The sequence below is a fragment of the Elephas maximus genome, chromosome 7, assembly GCF_024166365.1.
Source record: "Elephas maximus indicus isolate mEleMax1 chromosome 7, mEleMax1 primary haplotype, whole genome shotgun sequence".
Taxonomy (NCBI): domain Eukaryota; kingdom Metazoa; phylum Chordata; class Mammalia; order Proboscidea; family Elephantidae; genus Elephas; species Elephas maximus.
The window spans coordinates 102,263,487-102,289,041 of NC_064825.1; the positions used below are offsets into that span (position 1 = coordinate 102,263,487).

Genomic DNA, 25,555 nt, shown 5'->3' on the forward strand with positions numbered 1-25,555 from the left:
GAGCAGTTCTACTCTGTCCTGTAGGGTCACTATGAGTTGGAATCGACTTGACAGCAAAGGGTTTTTTTGGTTTAGCACATTACAGCCATTTGTTCCTGAAAGAGATCTCATTCATGAAAAACTTCACTGCCAAATGGCAAAAGTCTAGGGTTGAAAATAACTATTACATAAGAGTAAAAGTTATTCTCTATTTGCAACTGTGCTTCTGTTTAAAGACAAAGCATTTGCTTCTACTTTATTAAAAAGGCAAAGGTTTACTTTAGCCAACACTTTAAAATATAAACATTTAAACTTAAGGGATAGCAGGAGAAAAGACCTGTTTAAATATCTGAAGAGTGCCTTTTCAAGAAAAGGCCAATTTTTAATCTGAGAAGACGCCAAAAATACCCCCTGCTCGTCTTCATTAGGAAGGGATTTAGATAAAATAGCTATGCAAGACAGTTGATGGATACAACTACTCAATACAAAGTGTCACACCAGAAGAATGTGGTTAGCTTTTTCCAAGTTGCTTTACTGGTAGTTATGGCATACCAAGTCAAGTCCAGCAGTTTCCATTTCTGTTTAAAGCAGGAACCCACACTCAGAGATATTCTAGTTATTAATAGAACAAAAGCAACAAGAAAAAGTCTTACCTTAAGGCCTTCCTCAGTGTCTCTATACAGGCCACTATGATCTTGGGGTTCTTATTATCCAGGCCTTTCAGGAGCTCTTCTTGCACAGCCTCTCCTTTCTCAATCTCTATGTACATTAGACAGATCTCTATGCCTAGCTCCTTGGCTTTGGCTTTAGGCTGGTTGAACACTTTACTTACAACGCCTGACACAACTTCTCCTGTGGTTCTGTAATTTAGATTATAAACAACAACCACCACCATCACACACACACACACACACACACACACACCAGAATAGAAATCACATTTTAATGGAAAGAGTTAGAAAAAGGTCATGGAAAAGGAGATATAAATAAGTGATTAGGAATAAAGTAAATGAGCCTCTAATTTCTCATTTATGTTCAGGTACATTTTTAAAAACACTTATGCAAACTATAAAAGTTTAAGACATGTCACAGCAGAAGGAACAGAAGTAAATAAGGATTTAAAAATTGTTATACATATTAAAAATCTCAGTTTATAAATGTTTACAAATATAGAACATTCAAACAAATAGCAAAAATCCCTTGAAATCTGACCACTCAGGGAAAACTACTTTCAATTTTTAGATATTCATCCTTCCAGACCTTCCTCTATGCATATATACATACAGATAGATGTATTTTATAAAACTGGGGTTACAGAGTACTTACTTTTAAAAAAAAAAAATCATTTTAAACACTTCTTAGGACAACAGAATTTTTTCAGAGAGAATGACTGCTCTTTACTCCTTGGCAAGACTTTACAGTACTTTTATTGCTTTGAGACTCTTCTAAATTAAACAAAGCCTGAACTATTGGGAATTATAAGAATCAAGTGGGTTGAGATTACATGAAGCATTTGTCAAACCATAGCTTCTGATATCAGGAAAAAAAAAAAAAACAGCTAAGAAAGAAAAAGAGTAATGGTTTTACTAATGGCAGGGAAAACCAGGTGATATTAACTAAGCAAACTCTCAAATTAAGGATTATCTTAATTGGCATAGACTTTGAAGTATGTAAAGTGTATATTCCTTCTGAAATTAAATCATGGGTCCCAAATGTTTTTGTACAGAGAGCTCCTTTCAATGACGTGAAAACTAGGGTTAGAAAGACCAGGTTTATGGGGTATGGAGTAGAATGACTAGAAATCTCCATCATATATAGCTCAAACTAAACCAGCAAGGAGTCACAGGGGTTGTCTAGTGACACCACTACCTCCACCAAGAGATAAAAATGTCTGATGATCACATGGAGAAAGATGTGATATGAAAATCATCTAGCTGGAAACCCTTGTAGAATAAGTTTTTTGTAATACCCAAGTGTCTTCAGTGAAGTTCTGTTAATTCCTTTGCTGACAATCTCAGTTTCCTCTAAAAGTGACTGGAGACTTTACATTTTAGTTTAGAATAATTTCCATTAACAAGGTTCAAAAGGAAAAATCACTTGCCCATCAAACTTTGAGGTAAAAGCTCAAGATTTAATCTCTAATTTTCTCCTTCTCTGTAGGGCTCTCATGTACCATTTAGGCTTCTGAGAGTAGATAAAGACAGAATGAAAAACAAGTATCAAGGAGCTATGAAAATTAATTTACATTCTAAAGGTACTAGTAGCCAAGGACAATGATCCACAAACACACATAAATTAATCTATGTAGCACCAGACAGGGTTTTTTACCAGAATAATTGAAAATAAACTACTTACTTTCCTGCTACATGGGCATTTTCAACATAAATAAGTGCAGCTTCCAATCCTTTCAACTGAACCACTGCATTGGAGTCAGTCACAAATTTTTTGATCAATCCTAAGTATTTGGACCATTCTGGGCTCTTTTCATCCTTTATTTTCTGGAAGATCTTCAGGGCCTCTTCATATCCACTTAGTCTTGCTTTCCAGAGCTTAAAAAAAAAAAAAAGCAGTATTTTGAAGCAAAACAAAATTTAATGATATTATTATCTACAGTTCATTTGGGGGAGGAGGAGTTAAAATAGTCAAAATGCCCACACTGGCTTGAACATAGGACTCCATGACTGGAAACAAAAAAAGAGTTTAAGAAATTCAGGCAGTTTTCAAAAAAGATTAGCTAATAAATTTTTTTCTTATAAGTGTTTAATATTTATGATACTCTGCCAAGGCCATTTAAAATTCATTAACAGGCTACGGCAAATGTATTTCACTTTGTACCCAAGTATTAGTTATTACTTCTTTATAATATGGTATTAAAGATGTGACAATTTAAACATGAGATATCATCCTGCTGAAACTGCCCAATCTCCAATACATGTTGATTTTCAGTTGTATCTGTGTAATCATTAAGCAGGCTTTATACTACACTACAGAATTGTCAAGGTCGTATCCTTTTATCATACTTATTCAATCTGTATGCTGATCAAATAATCTGAGAAACTGGACTATATGAAGAACATGTATCACAACTGGAGTTAAGACTCGTTAACAACCTGTGATATGCAGATGACACAACCTTGCTTGCTGAATGTGAAGAGGACTTGAAGGACTTGAAGCACTTACCGATGATGATCAAAGGCTACACCCTTCAGTATGGATTACATCTCAACATAAAGAAAACAAAAATCCTCACAACTGGACTAATAAGCAACACCATGCCAAACGGAGAAAATCCTGAAGTCAGGGATTTCATTTTACTTGGATTTGCAATCAATGCCCGTGGAAGCAGCAGACAAGAAATCAAACAATGTATTGTATTGGGTAAATCTGCTGCTAAAGGACCTCTTTGAAGTGTTAAAGAGCAAAGATGTCACTTTGAGGGCTAAGGTGCATGTGACACAAGCCATGAAATTTTCAATTTCCTCATATGCATGCGAAAGCTGGAAAATGAATACGGAAGACAGAAGAACTGATGCCTTTGAGTTACAGTGTTGGTGAAGAATACTGAACCTATACCACTGATTGCAGAAAAAGGAACAAATCTGTCTTGGAAGAAGTACAACCAGAATGCTCCACAGGAGTGAGGATGGTGAGATTTCGCCTCACGTACATGTTACATGTTGGACATGTTATCAGGAGGGGCAAGTCCCTAGAGAAGGACACCATGCATGGTAAACCAGAGGGTCAGCAAAAAAGAGGAAGGCCCTCAATGAGATGGGCTGACACAGTGGCTGCAACAATGGGCTCAAACACAGCAATGATCATGAGGATGGCGCAGTACCGGGCAGTGTTTTGTTCTATTGTACATAGGGTCACTATGAGTTGGAATCGAGCAACAACAACATAGAATTTTTAATCAATAATTTATTAGTTTTAGTTAATAGATTTGAGACACCTTTATTAAGGTATTATTTTCTCATTAATTTATTCAGCAGGTATTTATTAAGTAAAAACAGATACAGTCTTGGTCCTTTGTGAGTTTATATTCTAGGAATAGACAAAGACATTAAGCAATCAAACAAACAAAGTGAGAATTAATAAAGTGGTAAATGCTACAAAGGAGTAGAGACTTGGTGCTAAAAGTGTGCATAACAGGAGGCTTACTCTGTCCTAAGAGTTAAGAAATGGTTTCCCTGAGAAAGTGATGATTGAATTGATCTGTGAGGAATAAGTACGAACTAACCAGGAAAGGGTATAAAGAATATTCCAGGAGAGAGAACAGTATATAGTACATGCAAAGACTCTGGCAGCAGGAAGCGTACTTCCAACTCCTATACAGAGAGATGAGGAGCATGGTACAAAATGATCTGGAGAGGACTGGTAAGGGCCATGCAGGACTGTGAAGGCCAAATTAAAGATCCCACTCCTTATTCAAAGAACAATGGGCAGACACTAAAATGTTTTGGGGGAGAGTAAGTGAGAGATTAGCATGTGTGATAATCAAATTTTCATTTTGAAAAGATCACTGCTACAGTGTGTTGAATGTGCAAGATACTATGTTAGGCACTAGCAGAGAATTAGATTTTTGTCATTAATACTATATTAGATCAATAAAAGATAAGGCTCAACGTGATTGAAAAATAAGAAAAATAGTTTACTATCTATTTAAATGAAAATACAATTTGGGGCTGGTGCTATGCTCATAGAAAAAACTTTTCTAAAGAAAGCTGCCTAACCCATTACAGATGCCTTTACGTAACCTAAGAAGGCACTACACATTCTGCAGAATTAGAGTGAAGTATAATATAGATTAGCTTTAAAACTTGTACATTTACTACCCAATTTAAACCAGATTTAACAACTCCATTAAGTTTTAAAAACACATAATAAATGCTCAATAGTAGATACATAAACAGAAAAAAAAAATTCATCAAATCACACTGGCTTACAAAGCTCTTACCACATACTAACCAAACAAAATTTGAAAAGTATTCAAGAGATTTATCTATTTTATCTGCCCCTTTTCTTTGAGAAAAGACAATACCTACCAAAAATGCAGTACAAATAGCTATCATCCTTAGCAAGTTCTAAAATTCCCACACCAAAATTTGTTTTGCTGCAATTTGATGTACTATATACCAATAATTTCTATGCTAATTAGAATAAAAATTAACTAGGTCACTGTTAATATGGCCTTATCTGAAGAGATATATTGATTATTGATATAGTATTCAATCCCAAAAAACCAAACCAAACACGCTGCTGTCAAGTCGACTCTGACTCATAGTGACCCTATAGGACAGAGTAGAACTGCCCCATAGGGTTTCCAAAGCTGTAAACCTTTACAGAAACAGACTGCCACATCTTTCTGCCTCGGAGCGGCTGGGGGGTTCAAACCATCAACCTTTCAGTTAGCAGCCGAGAGCTTAACCACTATGCCACCAGGGCTCCTTATTCAATCCCAGTTAACTTATTATACAAGGTTAAGGAGTAACTTTGTAGAGGATATAGGGATCTGGGCTCCAAATTTCTAGTCTACGAATATAGAGTTGTATGTATACAACTGTGTGGGTTAATGTATCTATTCTGTATTTCTAACAATCATCAACTACAAATCTTGAATACTCATGCTCAAAACGAACTTGAAAAGAAATGCCAATGATAGAAAATATGGCAATGGATATTGGTGGTGGTTGCACAACGTGGTTCATGTAATGAAGATGTAACTGGTTCCACTGGTTCTAGTGACAAATGTTGAACTGGCAAATGTGTTAGCTATATATTTTTTTTTTTTTTGGCAACAAGCACCAAAAACAAAAGAAATGCCAACATAAGAGGGCTAATCTGAGACCTTCAAGTAGAGAAAGTTCTCAAGAAGGGGAATGAGGTTTTAAAATCTACTGAATGGTAAATATTTCTTATTTTAAAAATTACTAAAAATGAAATAAACTAGAGCTATAGTTGGGAAAACGCAGGATAATTTGAAAAAATACCCACTAAACGAAGATATGGGAGCCCTGGTGGCAAAGTGGTTAAACTGCTTAGCTGCTAACTAAAAGGTCAATGCTTTGAACCCACCAGCTGCTCAGTGGCAGAAAGATGTGGCAGTCTGCTTATGTAAAGACTGCCGCCTTGGAAACCTTACGGGGCAGTTCTACTCTGTCCTATCGGATCACTAAGAGTGGAATCAACTCGATGGTAACAGGAAATAATGATAAAATATACATATGATCAATTGTTTCTAGTTAGCTTAAAATAAAATGAACCAGAATAAAAGATCAGTAGCTTCTGAGGTTAGATATTGGAATACAGAGTATAGAGATCAGAGAACTTAAATGCTGAAGTTCTATAGCTGAATACAGAACACATCTCCAAATAAAAGTTTTCTATACAATGAACTAAGTCTTTAACTACTCCAAGTGTTTGTATATATACAGTAGGATATAATAAAACTAGCCAGCTAGTAAAACTTTATATAGCATCAAATGTAAAAATCACTTTACAAAAACATTTTTAGAGGTTCGACTTGTTTTTCACTTCATTAATATACCTTTCTTTGAGTTCTTTCCAGAGGTTAAAAAAAAAAAAATTTTTTTTTTTTTTTTTTAAATTGAGCTAGAAAACCCCACTGACGAGCCAAGATGATGACAATGTGAGTCTGAGAAAAGTCTCACCTTGTGTTCACATTTCTGATCAACCGGCAGTTTCATCCACTCACTGTCATCTCCCATTGTGCTTCCAGTTTCTCCTTAGAATTAAGAGTAGTTCCTGGTCAGACAAAAATAGACACCTATTAACTCTAGCAATCAAGCAGTCTCTTAAGACAAAATGACTTTTTTGTGATTATTATTTTATCATGCACACACCAACAAGAGTAAAAAGTCCATTCTTTGGTTAGATGCTCATTTAATTCCATTAACATTAAAAAAGGTTAATCAACCTAGAAGGGGCAGGCGCTTGCTATGGAAAAAGAAAAAATTATGCTTATATATTCTTCCAAACAGGAACTTTTTAGATATATGACAAAGCTAGAATAAAACTGAAGAGCTGAGCTACTTAGCTTTTAAAAAGGCTAAGAAAAGAGTTTTAGCAGAAGTCATGCTTTCAACTGTTGACTTAAAATTCCTTTTAGGAAATAATATGGAAAATCTCAAAGTTCTCTACCTACATCAATTACACATGATTCTAGCCAAAATGTTTATATAAACCAGTAAAAAATTAAATTCTTGAACAAACTATTCCCAGATAAACTTTGTATTTAAAACATTTTTTAATTAGTGAGGTTCATAGTTAACATTTCCAACAACTACATGAAAGATAGGTATTTTCCCCATTTTACACACTCACCCCACAGAGGTTAAATAACTTGCCAAAACAAAACCAGCAGGCAGTGGGGTCACACTAGGATTCAGTCTTATGCCCTTTTTATCACACCTTGTTTCCTTCCCATCGAAATGGGGGAAATATCCTCGGCAAAGTTATATATTCAAATAAAGACTGAATTCTAGAAGTTTATAAGCAGAGCTTTCCCTCATTAAGATTTCTCTCCAAAATCCTCAGGACCCATGTGAAATAGCAGCAGTGTGTTTTAGAGTGGGAGACAAACTTTAATAGAAAATCAGCAGGAACTGTAATACAGCAATGGTGGGAGTTAAAATAGTACAACAGTTTGGGAGCCTTTACGGCATTATCTAAGTTGAAGATGCACACACCACCCAGCAACTATAAATGATCACCAGAAACTGATTGCCAGTTCATAGCAACACTGTTCATAACCAAGGTTTGAAAACAACTCACAAGTTCATCAAAAGGAAAATGAACTAATAGTGGTATATTCAGAATACAGTATTTAACAGCAGTGAAAATGAATGAACTACATAGTACTTCTCAAACGCTATGCAGTGAAGGACAGTTTTTTTTTTTTTTAATTTTCAACCCATTGTGCACTGATATGTGTATAAAATACAAGAAAATTAATACTATATCTATGTATTTAAAAAGCTCACTAGGTGATTCTAATGTGCAGCCAGAATTAAAAACCTCTAAAGTTAACTTTTCTTGGCAAAAGTTTGAGCTACAAAAGTATTCTTTCCTATTTGACTTGTTTTTCAAAAAGAAATGCTCAGTGAAAGCTTTTAAAACATTCTCCAAGCAAGAGAATGTGAACAATAATATTTGATTGTCGTTTTCCTATGAGTTCACTGGGATATTTTCTTTTTTTCCTGTTGGTTCCATTCTCCTTTCAGAAACATGAAGAAAAAGGCTAACCATGCTAACTGCCGCCTTACATAAAATTCAGATGCCATTGTGTTATATTTTCTGAAATGGCACCTGCTACTTTATAAAAAATTGTTTATGATTTTGCTTCTTTTCAAAGGAAAGGCCTGCTTCATACCAAAACTTCCACAGCCACTGAAATAATGGATGCAGTGTTTGTGTGTACATTTGACACTGGGGACTCTTGATCTGTCTCTGTGTCTGACTTCTTCTAGAATTGATATACTAAGAAAAGGCCCTCTCAGTAAATTTTTCCCATAATTATTTTAATTTAAAATTAATTTTAGAATTTAACTTTTTGCACGCACAAGAAAATACATGCAATATATGTCAGTTACGAAGAATCACAAAAAATTGACATGTCAAATACACCCCAGTCTAAGGACTGGGATACTACCAATACCATTACTCCATCTGTATTTCCTTCCTACCCTATCCTTCTTCCCACAGCATAAACTTTCCAGAAGTTTTTTTAGTTTATGCCATAGTCATTTATCTCTAAAGCAAAAATTAGTTTTGGTTGTTTATAAGCTTTAGAAAAACGTTACTGATTGTAGTTTTTAAAAATAATTTTCCTTGTTGTTGAGAATATACACAACAGAACATACACCAATTCAACAGTTTCTACATGTACAGTTCAGTACCACACTCATTACATTATTTGAGTTGTGCAACCATTCTTAGCCTCCTTTTCTCAACTGTTCCTCCCCCATTAACATAAACTCACTGCCCCCTAAATTTTTAAACTAATCTTTTGAGTTGCTGTTGTCAATTTGATCCCATACAGATAGATCTTAAAACAGTACAATGCTCAAGGCAGTCATTTGTTATTAAAAAAAAAATACTGTTTGGTTTTAAGAAGAGTTCAGGGGATGTTTTTGGTTTAAGGTTTAAAGATTATCTTACAGGTTCATCTAGACTCCATGGCTCCAGAAAATGTGCATTCCATAAAATTTGAAACTTTCTGCATTTTTCCCCTTTTTGATCAGGATTCTTCTATAGGACCTTTGATCAAAGTGTTCTATAATGGTTGCCCAGCATCATCCAGTTCTGGTCTCACGGCAGAGAAGACAGTTGTTCATGGAGGCAATTAGCCACACATTCCATTTCCTCCTCCTAGTCCTGACTCTCCTTCTTCCTGTTCCTCCAGGTGAATAGAGACCGCGTGCAAGCTTTTAAGACCCCAGGCACTACACAAACAAACTAGGAGGTAGAACAGAAGCACTAAACACGATATTAGGCCAGTTAACTGGGATGTCCCATGAAACCATGACCTTAAACCTCCAAACCAAGGAATCAAGCCCCATAGGTGTTTGGTTGTATATAAGCAGCCTCAGTAGCTACTCTTTTTTTGTTGTTGTTGTTGTTGCCATTTTGTAAATATATCTATAACACAACTTTTACCAATTCACCTTTTTACAGGTATACAATTTACTGACAGCAATTACGTTAACTGTCTGTGCAATCCTGCCCTTAATCGATGCAATTTGTCCATCACTGCAAACCCAAACTCATTACTCCATAAGCAATAACCCTCCCTTTCCCCCTCCTTCCCACCCCTGGTAACTACTACTAATCTTTAGTCTCTACATATTTGCCTTTTGTTATCTTTTTACATAAGTGAAGTCATACAATATTTGTCCTTTTGTAACTGACTTGTTTCACTCAGCATAATGTCTTCAAACACTATCCATATTGTAGTATGTATCAAGACTTCATTTCTCTTACTTACATTCCACTGTATGTACGTACCACATCTTGTTTATGCATTCATCTGTCGATTGGCATTTAGGTTGTTTCTACCTTTTGGCTATTGTGAATAGTGCTGCAATGAACACTGGTGTACACTTTATCTGTTTGAGTCTCTGCTTTCAAGTCTAGGAATGGAATTGATGAGTCACGTGGTTGTTCTATTTTTAGCTTTTTAAGGAACCACCACAGTTTTCCACAATGGCTGTACCATTTTGCGTTCCTACTAGCAACGGATAAGGGTTCCAATTTCCCCACATCCTTTGTTTGTAGTCTTTTGTAACTTTCTTTTTTCACTCAATATTTTCTTTGTAAAACCCATTCATGTGATGTACAAGTTATAGAAGACTTTACTCCAAAGGTAAAAGGAGATTCTGAAGGATTGTAAGGAGGAAAATTACTTGATATGCTATTAAACTTGTATATCTTGAAGATCATGTAAAGAATGGCTTGGAAGGTGGTAACACTGTTGGCAAACCACATAGAAGGATATGAAGAGTCTAAATGAAAGATGGGCTTATGGGTAGCAGCAATGCACATGGAGAAAAGTGGATGCATTTCAGAATAATAAGCGTCCTTACTGAGTGAATGTAGAAAGATGTAAGTGAGGGACAGTTATGAAGTTTTGGACAAGTTGAGCTTGAGATGCATGGGAGGCAAGTGCAGATGTGGGCAGCAGTTGGAGATTCAAACCTGGAGCTCAAGAGAGAGCTCTAGCCTAGAGACAAAAGATTTAGCAGTTTTCCATAGACAGATGTAATTAAACCAAGGGAATGACAGTACTGAGGGAGAGTGTACAGTGAGAAAAGAGACCAAGGCATGGGCCTTCCAGTTCACCATGCACACTGCCTGGCACATATAAATGATCAGTAAACACTTGCTGGGGAAGGGAAAAAAAAAAAAAGGCAATAATCCAAAAAGCAGGAACGGTCTTATCAAATTTAAGTTTCTGCTTTTTGACAAATTGTTTTATTACCTTCTATTTGTGCCTACTAATCGAAATTAAAAAAAAAAAAAAAAAGAATTCTATATCTACAAAACCACTACTAACCTGAGGTGAGATGTTGGGCAAGTCAGGTGAATGTACACTGCTTCAGTGTGCTCACATATAAAATGTGGACAACAGTATCTACTTTAGAGGGCTGTGTGTAGATTAAATGAGTTAGAATACGTAAAATTCTTAGATTAGGTACTTGGCATTCTGGCAAGGGCTCAATAAATGTTAGCAATTGTCATTATCAGTATTTGGTATTCTCAATTAGAAAATGTTTGTTTCATTTATAAATTATAGTTGACTTTATTTTGGAATTTTATAGGATTAAAACAGCAAATACAAATACCAACACCAAAAATAGAATTTAGTTAGACATTTTACTCATAATAGTTGAAAATATAATACTCATTAATACTAGATATAAATTAAAAACTTGAAAGTCTGCTGCCATCAAGAGTATAAAATATACTATACATATATAATACACAGACCTCTTATAATTTCATTATAGTCACATTACCTTCTTTACTTTTATTTATGCACTGACTGAATAAAGAACCGACACCATAGGAAGTTTTTTACTCCTCTTGGTCTAGTTAAGAGTTGGGGCAAGACCCTGTATCTCTCTCTTGCTCCTTCAAATATAAAATGGAATTAATACCATTTACCTTCCATTTTGTCTTAGACTACAAAAGGGGTTCTTTTTTTTTTTTTTCATGCCACAGAGCCCTTGACAGTCAGGTGAAATCTAAAGAATAATGCATTTTTTAAAATACATAAGATTAGAGAAAACTAGTATGCTGAAATACAGCTATCAAAATATTTTAAAATGTAAATAATTCATGGGAATCGTGGTAGAGCAGTGGTTAAGAGCTCAGCTGCTAACCAAAAGGTCAGCAGTTCGAATCCACCAACTATGGGACAGTTCTACTCATGATGTTAATTCATTAAAATATGAAAAGCAAACAAGGTTATATGTGAAAAACAAGTTTATTTGCCCCAAAAGGGCATAGGTAATTTAGAGAAATTTAAAATACAGCTAGGAAGAAAGAATCATCCTTAATCAGTAGCTGCCTAACAATTAAGCCTAATTAGCTTTCCGGGCCTTAAAACATTGTACAGGTGCTCTTGGATAAAAGAAAAATGACCACAGTTTTGTGGTTGGTGGTTATCCATGCTTGGCAATCCTTATTCTGTTAAGGTCTGACTCTACCAGTTGAAAAGGAAACTCTTTCCTTCAGCATAACAAAAGCATAAAGGGTGGTAGACTATGATCTCTATGACTCATATTAGTTCTAAATTTGAGTATAACTACTCAAAAAAATTTGGGGGGTTATTAAACCATTCGTTTCGAAGTTAAACTTTGTCTCTACATGCAAATTTTAACTAACAATTATCACAAAGGAAGGTAAAAGCCTTGGGAGCATATAGAATATTCAGGCAGTAATGAAGAGAAACCTCAGAGTCAGTATAAAATGGAGTATATGTGAAATAAAAGTCACAATTTCATAAAAGGCCATAAAGTTAGGACCTAAATGATCTCTTTAGAGAACTGTAGTAGTATTTTCAATATTTACAGCAAAAGAAACCAAACTAACACTCATAATAGCCCCAAAGTAGAAACAACTCAAATATCATCAGCTGATGAATGGATAAACAGAATATAGTCTATTCATACTATGGAATATTATTTGACAATAAAAAAAGATGAATTACTGATACACACAACATGGATAAACCTTGAAAACATGATGCTAAATAAAAGCCAGTTACAAAGGACCACATATTATATGATTCCATTTATAGGAAATGCCCAGAACAGGCAAATCAATACAGACAGAAGGTAGATTAGTGTTTGCCTAGGCTGAGGCTGGGTAGGTGATTGGGGCTCAGGGGCTGATGGCTAAAGGGTGTGGAGTTTCTTTTGGGGAAAATGAAATGTTCTAAAGTTGATTGTGGTAACAGCTGCACAAATCTGTGAATACACTAAAAGCTATTGCATTGCCTACTTTAAATGGGTAAACTGCATGATATGTGAATTACATCTCAATAAAACTTTTTTTTTTTAAACCAAACTAATCAAGTTTACTCACAAAAGTCCTTAGGAGATAAGAATGGTTTGTTAAAGCTACCAATCATACACATGTTAGTGGGTTCGCTGTAAAGGTTAAGAGTCCTTTCTAATAATGAGATATAATAAGGATTACTCCACTCCAATTTTTACCTAAGGCACTGACTCACTGAATTTCCCTATGGACAAACCATGATGTCCTCAAGGAGTTCACAGTACTGAAAATAAGATATGCAAATATAGAATCCTAATACGAAACAGTAAGTGGAAAGTGCCATAAGCAAGGAACAAACAAGGGTTATGGGAGTTCAAAGATGGAACTGACCACCAGTGAGTGAGGGTGTCAGAAGGATGGCATCTGAGCTCAGTAATGAATGGTAGGCGGGATGATTCAAAACATAAGGGTGAAAGAGGGGATACTGCTGACTGAGGAAACTGAAAGGCAAAGTCTTGGAAGTAGGAAAGTACTGAGCATGTTTAGGGAACACTGAATGGCTCAAAGGGAGTGTGAGATCAAAATGGTAGAGTAGGGTCAGGTCATGGAGTCTTGAATATGAGGCTAAACAGCAGGAGATGGTGATGAATTAAAGCAAGTAAGTGAGACGATATTTACTTTTAGAAAAATAAATCTATGTAGAATGAATTGGCAGGGACAAAAATAGAGATTTAATAGGAAATTACTTCCATACTTAGTGACTAAGAGCTGGAACTAGGTGGGTATTGGCAGCAGCAATGGAAAGGGTAGGCTGGGGAGACTGATGGGATTTACATTAAACATGCAGATCAAGAAGCCTTAGCAACTATAAATGTGAGAGTAGGAGAAAGAGTCAAGGTATCTCCAGCCTAGGTGGCCAGGAAAATAAAGATGTCAAACACAGAAAAATATGTCAGGAGGAAGTTCTGGGTTGTTTGTTCTTAGGCAGTGAAAAAGAAAGGTAAGGAATATGATGAGTTTGGTTTTAGACTTGCAAAACATGATCTTCAAGTGGTTGGAAACGTGGCACTGGCAATGAACAGAGGGGTCTGGACTTGATAAACGCAGACGTAAGAAACCAAGTTTTAACCTCACAGCAGGGTTTGATACCTTAGGAGTGAATACCATTGTCAACAAAGAGAAACATTAATGAAACTGATTTGAACTATGTATGGTACCTGCAATGGTTCATTCAATTTAATTCCAACAAGTATTTAGAAATTTCAAATTATTCAGAGTTCTCCTAAGGTTTGACGCTAGGCTAAAACAAAGGCAAAGTCAAGGACAGTAGCAAAAATAAATCTGTTCTACAGAAATATTATAATCTTACACTATTGTTATATCTAAAAATGTCTTCCAAAGAGCTCAAATAGTCCACTGTTGATGAAAAAGGTTCAGAGGTAATTGTTTATTTTTAAACCCCAGGTTAAGAAATGTTTTCAAGGTTATTCATAAAGGCAGAACTTAGGATAAATTCCAAACTGTCTGAATTTTTTAGTTTAGTATTTAAATTAAAAAAATTACCTATTAAATATGCATTATATATTATCACAGAATGTAGGCCCCAATGATCTATGCATTTTCTAATTCATCAACTAGCTAAAGATAAGGCACAGAGGTTAAGTAATGACAAATTTTAGAGCTGGACCTAGAACCTATGTTTCAGTCTAACTCTCAGTCCACTACTCTTCCCCACCAACCAAGGGTCCAAGTGTGATGGGCTTTTCTTTTAAATCCTTATATTTTGACAGATAATCATAGAGATACTATGCAGATTAGTTGAGCCTTCTACCTGGAAATACACTGTGGCAGTGCAACTATTTCTGTGGAAAACTCCCAAGCTCTTGACCTACAAAGACTCTTCATTACCACAATACAAGAGATCCGGATTTGATTACCACTCCTGGACTCTCACTTCTGGCTCAGGAGATGCTACTGCAGAAGCGCAGAATAAGTTTGAGGAAAATTTCTGCCCACTAAAGGAACAATCCCTTTGAATAGCCAATGAGGTGTATGTATGATAGGCTCAGCAAGGCTAAAACAGAACGCAGGTACATGCCCAGAAATCTTTACTCAAATCATGTATAGGAAGGCCAATTGGATTAAAGGAGCATAACAATTATGTAACTGTCACAGAAAATTTAAGATTTTTATTACTTGATCAAGGCTAGATAAAATACCTTCTCTATCAGCTGACAGCAAAAATGACAAGACTTTCCCTCTAATTTAAAAAACCACACTGCTCCTAGGCATTTCCCATTAGCAATGACAAGTGACACTCTCTTACTAGAGTATTCTCCATTATCAGGGGACCAAAAATCTGAACAGCTTCTCTAGCAGGTTATCTCAACAAACTTAGATGTGCTTGTGGTTCTAGTCCTGGGATGGTAACCTCCCACAATTCCTTCAGAGAGAGGAAGGGTAGAGAGAGCTGTCTCTTTCACACCATGCTATTCATATCAGCAGGAAAGAAGGCTAACTGGACTCTTCCTAATAAATGATCACTGGCAATGTCTCCAAAAGGGGGACTCGACACCAACATAGGCCTCTGGGGAGACTGAATTCTAAACCCGGCTGTGAATTAGGTCAACTGTGCAAGCTACTGCTCAATTGTACCAAGGTGGCTGAAAATCTAATGCTTACTCATCCTGAAGCTACCCAGGTCTCCAAATCCCAGGCTAAGGACCCAAGGCCCAGGGCACTTGATTCAGCTCCACCCCTTAAGAAGCTCAACTCAGTTCTTCTCTGGTAAAAGCAATCCTCTCCTCACTCCAAGTGGGAACCAGGCTGGGACAAAGCCGGGTAGTGGGCACTGCTCGAAACACTGCATACTCAAACAGGCACCCCAGGGCCGGCCACCATCACCACCCAGAAGTAGAACAGATGTCCCAGGCTTTAGCTCACTGCAGCCGGCATTGTTTACGCTCTTTCGCCACCTTAGCCTCTGATAGGCCAGGAAAGTCCCCTGTACTGTCCACCAGGACTTCCAGCACTGCAGGGGATGCTTGACCCCCGCCCGCCCGCAGTTTGACACTTACGCTCCCAAGTAGGGAGGGGTCAGGGGCCCTAATGTCCGAGCAGGATCAGCAGGAATAACCGGCAGGCGGCAGGCGGCAGCGGCGGCAGCATTGGTAGCATTGGTGCTGCGGGGCTGCTGGGAAACGCCTCCTCCGGGGGCGGGGCCCAGTGCACTGCTGTCAGAGTGTCCGCCTCACCCTCGGCCCTCCTCCCTGCACACACTGAAGGCTTAAAGGGGCCACCTCGTACTCCGCCCAAGGATTGGTAGACCTCAGGGTCCTGCTTCCAGCCCAGAGGATTTCTAAAGCAAGAGGCAAATGAAGGAACAACGGGGAAGACTCCACCACCGCTGGTTGGTCCTTTTTTTTTATTTTTGGTGACAACACAGGTGATGCTCCAGAAACAAAAGAGATGATCAGTTCCCACTATCCCAATCCTAATCCCTCTTCCAAGGAGGAAAAATCACTTCAGGAAATAACCAAAGCATCAGGGTAAATTTCTACAGCCTCCATTACGTAAGCCACTTATTCCATTAACCTCTCTTAGACCCGAGCAATTAGAGTGGTTTTCAAATGGCAACTCAAAAGGCCCAGGTAAGAATTCTGGTGGCCCGCACTGCTCTGCCTCACCCTTTCCCTCGGTTCCTTCTCTTCTCTACAACACTATTTTAGACGATAATACAAGAGGAGTAGAAAGGTAATAGGGGGCAGAACAGAAAAGTTAACATTCTGCCTCTGTGAGCAAGGAGTCCCTGGGTGGTGCAAACGGCTAAGCACTGGGCTACTAACCAAAAGGAAGGCAGTTCAAACCCACCCAGAGGCACTTCAGAAGGCCTGATGATCTGCTTCCAAAAGGTCAGAGCCATGAGAACTCCATGGCACAGTTGTATTTTGACACACATGGAACTGACTCGACAGGAAGGTTTGTTTTCTGTGAGTGAAATATGATCTTTTAAATACTGGCCAGGAATTCACTACAAGTCTATCTAGGCAAAGCAAACACAATTGAGATGCACAGTCATCTATTTTAATATGACGAGTCCTTGAGAAAAGTATAATAAACATTACATTAATATCTCTGGAAGTTTAAATCTTGATCTCCAAGAGCTCCATAGGTTTTCTTTCTTCTTATAGGAAGAATTTTTCTCAATCTCACCTTCCAAGGTTTGACTGCATTTTGTGTCTCCATCATACTGCAGGAGATTTATGGACTATTAAGCCTGTATTTCTCCATCTAATGCAGATGAATACACAGGAGTCCCTGGGCAGTACAAATGGTTTACACACTTGGCAGCTAACCAAAGGTTGATGGTTCAAGTCCACTCAGAGGAGCCTCAGAAGAAAGGCCTGCCTGGTGACCTACTGCTGAAAAATCAGCCACTGAAAATCCTCTGGAGCACAGTTCTACTTATGAGGTCATCATGTGTCAGAACACACTCCCCAGCAACTGGCTTTTTTTTTCCCCCCCATTAAAGCTTCAAGCCATCATGTAGACCAGTATGGAAATCAATTTAGGGAGGCTAAAGGCTGTAAGTATCCTCTGTGATCCTCAACAGGGGTTCAAGTAGAAATTTAGATTCCAAAGAACAGGAAGACTACTCTACTAGGGAGCAATCCCAGGTTACCCTTATTCTGAAGGTCACCATGAGTTAGAATCAACTCAATGGCAATAGGTTTGGTTTTTTGGTTTTAGAGGATTCTAGGCTAAGACTGCCACAAAGAGAAAACTGTTTATGACTAAACAGATTTTGAACTGCCCCAAGAATCTCATTCTAAAATGTATTTGACGGTGAACGGTTCTTTTGAATTAGGTAATTAAGACCTTTTCATTATATCCCCAAACTTATCACACTATTGTTCAGATAACAGTTTGCAGATCAGCCTTCCTTATCAGACTGTGAATATCTCAAGTGCAAGGGCTGGAATGTATCTTAATCATCTTTTTCTCCCAGTATGTGATACACAATAAGTGCCTAATTAAGTATTTATCACCAAAGTATGATCAACACTTTCTGTAACAACAACAGTGACACAGGAGTCCAGCTAACCTCAATAAGGAGAGCACAGTGAGTCCATGTGTGCATGTGGCGAATGCATGTGTGCATGCACACACACAACTGGATAATAATAACCCAGTGCTGTGCTAATTAATTAATCAAAAATTAGAGAAAAAAACTGTACTGATTCTACAGCTCAGTCTCAGACATCAGAATTCAAGATTTCTATTACTGGGATTTCTATCTTTTGTCCCCTAATGCATTTAAAAAAAAAAAAAAAACCTGTTGCCATCGAGTTGATTCTGACTCATAGCGACCCTACAGGACAGAGTAAAACTGCCCCATAGTTTCCAAGGAGTAGCTGGCAGATTCAAGCTGCTGACCGTTTGGTTAGCAGCCACAGCTCTCAAACATTATGCTAACAGGGCTCCTTTCTTAATGCACAGACATTTTGAATAAATATTCTTGAATAATTCTTGGATTTCTTACCAAATGCAACAGTCCAAACATACCCCATCTTATTTTCGTTATTGCTTCCTTTTCTTTTCTAAAACATGATGAGATTAAACTAGACATTCAACATAATTCAACAAGTTGTCCGGTAGTACTGTTCTCCTTAACATGGCTGCGATGCAATGTACTACTTAATATGGCCCTCTGGAGCCCTGGAGGGGCAACGGTTAAGAGCTCGGCTGCTAACCAAAACGTCAGCAGTTTGAATCCATCAGCTCCTTCTTGGAAACCCTATGGGGCAGCTCTACTCTGTCCTATGATTTGGAGTCAACTTGACAGCAATGGGTTTAGTTTTTTTGGTTTAGCCAGTCTTAGTAACTCCCACCAAATGACTGGTTGGGACTATGCAAATGAGGTGCTTGTGGTCCATCAAGGGGATTGGACAGCTTACTAATAATGTAAATAAGGTGCATGGCACTCTTGTGGGGGTGGAACCATGCAAAGAAAGTGTATGGAACGCTAACAAGGGGATTGGTCACTTTTGCCATCCTGGTAGGCTTAAAATGAACCACCCCAGAGGCAGGATGGGAGGATTTCACTACCACCAAGAAAGAGCCAGGAATGGAGCACATCCTTTGGACCCGGGATACCTGTATTGAGAAACTCCTGGAACCAGGAGACAGAGAGACAGAGACAGAGAGAGCGCTGTAACACTGAAGATGGTGAGAAGCAGCAACAGAGAAATGGCAGCAGAGGCAGGAGACCAGCAGGAGATAGTGCGGTGAGCTTCCCAGCCCATGGAGTAAGAAAGCTGAGCGCCTTCGGGCAGGAGACTTGCTGGCAGAATAGGATGCCTTTGGGCACTTGGTGGATCTAGGATTGCTGACCCAAGGAGTTAGAGCCAAGAACCTTAGGCTGCGGCTTACTAGCAGAGTGGGGTACCTGTCGGCAGAGCTAAAAGACCTTTGCAACACTTGCCCGAGCAGGGCAGAGGCCAGGCTGAGGGCCAGAGAGAGACCTGCCTGCGGGCACAGATAAGAAGAGGCTGTCCTGATTGAAGAACTGTATCCTGAGCATTCCTGAACCTGAACAGTAACCTGTTACTTTCTTAATAAACCCTGTATGGTCTGGTAGTTCTCTGTGGCCATTGCGATGAGTTATCAAACCCAGCAGAGAAGTAGAGAGTGCCGGGGAGGGGGAATTGGTGTCAGAATTGGTAAAAAGGTTGGAGAGAGCAGGTATGTCTGACTTCCACCTCATAGGAATCAGCCTTGGGCAGTGGATCTTGATTCTCCTTCCCCCTTATGAAGTTAGATGAGGAGGTCAGAGGCCCCTGTCATGCCATTTTTACAATGGCAAAGTAAAAACTGTTTAGAAAATGATTTACTAAATATTACACAGGCATATGGATAAAAACTGGAAGAGACCACGGGAAAAAGATAACATGTATTAGGAATGGCTGCCTCTTGATCTATGTACAGGTTCCTCATAAGCACAATTAATGTTCCGGAATTTCAATTCTTCGCGATGTTATCCATAATTTGTTATGATCCACACATTTGAATACCTTCACATAGTCAATAAGACACAGGTAAACATCTTTCTGGTATTCTATGCTTTCAGCCAAGATCCATCTGACATCAGCAATGATATCCCTAGTTCCAAGTCCTCTTCAGAATCCGGCTTGAATTTCTGACAGTTTCCTGTTGATGTATTGCTGCAGCCGCTTTTGAATGATCTTCAGCAAAATTTTGCTTGCGTATGATATTAATGATATTGTTTGATAATTTCCGCGTTCTGTTGGATCACCTCCTCTTGGGAATAGGCACAATTTTGGATCTCTTCCAGTCAGTTGGCCAGGTAGCTGTCTTCCAAATTTCTTCATATAATGGATTGAATTGTGTCCCCCCAAAATATGTGTCCACTTGGTTAGGCCATGTGTGATTGTCCTCCATTTTGTGATCTTCCTATGTATTATAAATCATAATCTCTGCCTGTGGTTAAAAAGGGTTAGGGTGGGACGTAACACCTTTGATCAGGTCACATCCCTGATCCAATGTAAAGGGAGCTCCCCTGGAGTGTGGCCTGTACCACCTTTTATGTTACAAGAGATAAAAGGAAAGGCAAGCAAGCACAGAGTTGGGGACCTCACAATACAAAGAAAGAAGTGCTGGGAGTAGAGCGTGTCCTTTGGACCCGGGTCTCCTGCTTGGAGAAGTTCCTAGTCCAGGGGAAGACTGACAAGAAAGACCTTCCTCCAGAGCCAACAGAGAAAGCCTTCTCTTGGAGCTGTCACCCTAGACTGTGAAAAAATAAATTTCTCTTTGTTAAAGCCATTCACTTGCAGTATTTCTGTTATAGAAGCACTAGATAACTAAGGCACTTGGCACAGAACAAATGAGCACTTCCAGCATTGCACCCATTTATTGAAACATCTCAATTGGTATTCTATCAATTCCTGAAGCCTCGTATTTCCTCAATGCCTTCAATGCAGCTTGGACTTCTTCCTTCAATACTTTCTTCCTTCTTCTTGATCATATGTTACCTCCTAAAATGGCTGAACATGGACCAATTCTTTTTGGTACTGTGACTGTGTATTCTTTCCATCTTCTTTTGATGCTTCCTGTGTCTTTCAATTTTTTGCCCATAGAATCCTTCACTATTACAACTTAAGGCTTGAATTCTTTCTGCAGTTCTTTCAGCTTGAGAAAGCCAGGCGTTTTCTTCCCTTTTGGTTTTCTAACTCTAGGTCTTTGCACGTTTCATTATAATACTTTACTTTGTCTTCTTGAGCCGTTCTTTGAAATCTTCTCTTCAGCTCTTTTACTTCATCATCTCTTCCATTCGCTTTAGCTACTCTGGAAACCCTGGTGGCATAGTGGTTAGGTGCTATGGCTGCTAACCAAGAGGCTGGCAGTTCAAATCCACCAGGCATTTCTTAGAAACTCTATGGGGCAGCTCTACGCTGTCCTATAGGGTCACTATGAGTCAGATCAACTCGACGGCACTGGGTTTGGTTTTGGTTTTTAGCTACTCTATTTTTTTTTTTTTTTTTATGTTCAATAGAAAGTTTGAGTCTCCTCTGACATCCATTTTGGTCTTCTCTTTCCTGTCTTTTTAATGACCCTTTGCTTTCTTCATGTATGATATCCTTGATGTCATCCCACAATTCGTCTGGTCTTTGGTCATTAGTGTTCATTGCATCAAATCTATTCTTGAGATGGTCTCTAAATTCCAATGGAATATACTCAAGGTCATACTTTGGCTCTCGTGGACTTGTTTTAACTTGTGTTAGAATTTTTATAATCATCCAAAGTCATTTAGAGACTTTAGATTGAACTTTTCAGTCCTCTGGTCCAAGAAATGTTTAAATTGGACTAGAACAGTTAGGACTGAGTAAGGCAAGCCCATCTTTGCCTTACTAAAACAAACCGGCTCCTTAGGCCTAAAAACCAAACCCATCAAGTCGATTCCAACTTCTAGCGGCTCTATAGGACAGAACTGAACTGCCCCATAAGGTTTCCAAAGCTGTAAATCTTTATGGAGGCAAACTGCCACATCTTTCTTCTCCGAACAGCCGGTGGGTTCAAACTGCCGACCCTTCAGTTAGGATCAGAGTGCTTTAACCAGTACAATTTATTCCTTTTAATCCTACAGAAAGTAGATTCACTCTTTGTTAAAGCCAAATAACAGTTGATAATACTCCAGGGCACTGTCCATATTTTGTTTGGAGAAATCTCCCATATTAAACATTGTTCAAAATTAGCAGGCAGTTCTCGAAGGCTTAAAAAACACTTTTACTTACTATACAGACTTTTGATATGGCATTTGATCTTCACTCCCAAATGAAGCACCCACACTAGTTCTAAACCAAGTTTTCACGTTTTTTTTTTTTTTTTAAAGAATGTACACTTGTATGATGGTTAAGGTTGTGTGTCAATTTGGCTGAGCCATGATTCTCAGTGATTTGGCAGTTATGTAATGATGTAGTTTGGCAGTTACATAATGATGTAATTTGGCAATTATGTAATTATGCAGTCATCCTCGAAGACGTGATCTAATGTGATCAGCCTATCAGTTGTATGGGGAGTTCCCTCAGGAGTGTGGCCTGTATCCAATATATATATATATATATATATATATATGGACTTTCTGGCAAGGCCTCCTTGCTCTGGATCCTGCATCCAGCTCATTATCATCTGACCTCTGGTTCTTGGGACCTGAGCCAGCAGTCTGCCACCTGACCTGCTGAGCCTGGGTTCATCAGCCCCTGCAGCTACGTGAGTCAGGAGAAGTCTTCAGCCTTCAGCCTGACTCACGGACTTGGGATTTGCCGGCATCTACAACCATGTGAACCATTTCCTAGAGATAAACCTCTCTCTCTCTCTATATATATATATATACACACACGTCACTGGTTTTGCTTCTCTATAGAAATCAGCTTAAGACAACTTAAAAAAGAATGAACAGAAAATGCTTGGAATTAAGGCACTGATAAAATTTCTAAAATCTACAAACAAGAAAAATCATTCTGCAAGTACATGAGGACATGAATAAAAAAAAGCACTGCAAATAAATACAAAAGAGGAAAAATATTACAGTAAAACTGATTATAGAGTGAGATGTTCTAGATATTCAAATTTGCCAGATATCATAGGTTTATCCCTGAAATACAAATAATTTTATTTAACCTTTTCTCATATAAACCTAAGAAAAAGTATAAGCCTCCCAATCTTCTTAAGCAAAATATATTTATAATCATTTAAACATTTCAGGATAATCCATTTGAATAATCAATGCAGTGATACATACCCTCAAGGTCACCATTACAGATGTATGAAGGACTCTTTGCACCAAAACTAAATGGTCCCGATGTGGCTCTTTTGAGCCCTTTCCCCCATATTAAAAAAAAAAAAATTCATCCAGTTGAAATTCACATAACATACAATTAACCATTTTAAGGTAAACAATTCAGTAGAATTTTGCACATTCACAATGTTGCATTACCACCATCTTTATCTAGTTGTAAAACATCAACCCAAAAGGAAACCCCATACCCATTAAGGAGTTGTTCCATACCCCGTCACCAACCCCTAGCAACCACCAATCTGTGCCTGTCTCTACAGATTTTTTTTTATTGTGGTAGAATAACAAAACTTGCCATTTATCCATTTTTAAGTGTACGATTCATTGATATTAATTACATTTACCATGTTGTGCAACCATCACCATGTCTCTATGGATTTACCTATAATAAAACTGTAATTTTAAATACAGCACTTTCCTGAGTCCTGTGAGTCACCTAGAGGATTCTCAAACAGAGGGGGGTAATGGGAGCAACCTAAGTACTATTAACAGATGAACGGATAAACAAAATGTGATATATACATACAATGAAATATTACTCGGCCATAAAGAGAAATGAAGTCCTGATACATGCTACAACACGGATAACTGAACCTTGAAAACATTGTGCTGAGTGAAATAAGTCAGACATAAAACAACAAATGTTGTATGATCCCACTTAAATGATACCTAGGCAAATACACAGAGACAAAAGTTTATTAGCAGTTTCCAGGGGCAGAGGGAAGAGAGGTGTCAAGAGTTACTGCTTAAGGGGTATTGAGGTTCTGCCTGGGGTAATGAAAAACTTGTGGATATGGACAGTGGTAATGGTAGCACAAAGTGAACGGAGTTATGTTGTAATACCACTAAACTGTACACTTAAAAATGGTTAAGATGGCAAACTTTTTGCTATATATATTTTACGACAATAAAGTTTAAAAAAATAATTTAGGAGATTGGAGGATCCCAGGAAAGAACGAAGACTGTGACAAAAGAATCTAACTGCATTACAAATGTATTAAACAACCTCATGGACGGAGGTATGCAAAAAGGTGCTAACCTAAATACCCTTGGAAATGAATGGAGTCTGTAAAACTAAAGGTAATAGGAGCTACACGTTAAGCACTGTACTCTAGCTGATAGAGTTGTTTCCCACAGGTGTATGGGTTAACAATTCTGACACTGCTACACATGTATATTGGAATTGAACAATTATGTAAATGGATGGTAGGAGCCAGGTTTCTCACTGCTGGAGTAAAAAAATCAGCAAGGGAAAGAGGCTAAAATGATCCATGTGGTAACAGAGTAGTTAGAGACATCAGTATGAACTAATGTTTAACTTAATATAGATACAGATGGCTACATATGGAAATATTATTTACAGACATGGGTGTATACATGGGTTAGTATACACACATATATTTTTTGCTCTATCAGCTAAAAGGCCCTAAAACAAGACACCCAAGTAGCACAGAGCACACCTGTCACCTAGGCCTTGGTTTCTAATACCATTCTCCAATAAAAGCAACCAGGGCTACAAGGAGAAATATCCAATTCTTGGATGGAGCAAGAAATATACAAGATGAGCCTTGCAGTGTCAGAAAGCAAGGAAGTGTTCAACACACACACTGATGAGGATATATCAAAGGGGCACAGGAGTCAGCTGAAACAGTTCCCAATGGCGAAAGCCAGAACACCTTGAGCGAAACAAAGTAGTACTGAAATATAACCCAAAAAATAAAATAAATATCCATGAGTCTACACGGATATAAGTAAATGATTGGCTAAATTAGCAGATGAAGACAAAGAGACAAACCTGCTCTACAAAGAATTCCAAATAAATTATGGAGATACTCCACCCTCAAGGAAGGGGAGCATAACTCTCCATTCCTTAAGTGCAGGTAGTGCATAATAACATTCTTCCAAACAGGACAGTGTGTAAAGTTGGGGGCAGAGAAATCTGACAAACACTACTTCAGCCAGGTAATATAATAAAGGTCAGTATCAACAGTCATAAATTACGTTGCTAGTACATACCCTTAATATGTGATGAAAACGGTACTTTACCTCTGTGATCTTCCTACCCAAAACCCATAACCTCAGCCTAATCTTGAGAAAAACATCAGATAAATTCCAAAAGGCACTGTGGAAAACTGTTTGGCGGTTTCTCAAAAAGTTGAACATAGAACTATCATATGACCC

The 25,555-nt window shown here is 38.1% G+C and overlaps 1 protein-coding gene across 4 annotated transcripts in view; it reads right to left on the reverse strand.

The window, feature by feature from the left end:
- CKAP5 (cytoskeleton associated protein 5) overlaps positions 1–25,555 on the reverse strand; it is a 113,398-nt gene that overhangs the window by 81,350 nt on the left and 6,493 nt on the right. The window contains exons 1-4 of one of the 4 annotated variants that reach the window (XM_049891048.1): positions 9,160–9,608; positions 6,651–6,744; positions 2,335–2,528; positions 633–839 (exon numbers count right to left, since the gene is read on the reverse strand). In XM_049891048.1, coding sequence (XP_049747005.1) covers positions 633–839; positions 2,335–2,528; positions 6,651–6,707 — 458 coding nt within the window. In that variant the 5' untranslated portion in view covers positions 6,708–6,744; positions 9,160–9,608. Of the gene's footprint in view, positions 1–632; positions 840–2,334; positions 2,529–6,650; positions 6,745–9,159; positions 9,609–16,079; positions 16,454–25,555 lie in introns of those variants that run through there. The other 3 variants (XM_049891046.1, XM_049891044.1, XM_049891045.1) reach the window with 3 other exon arrangements.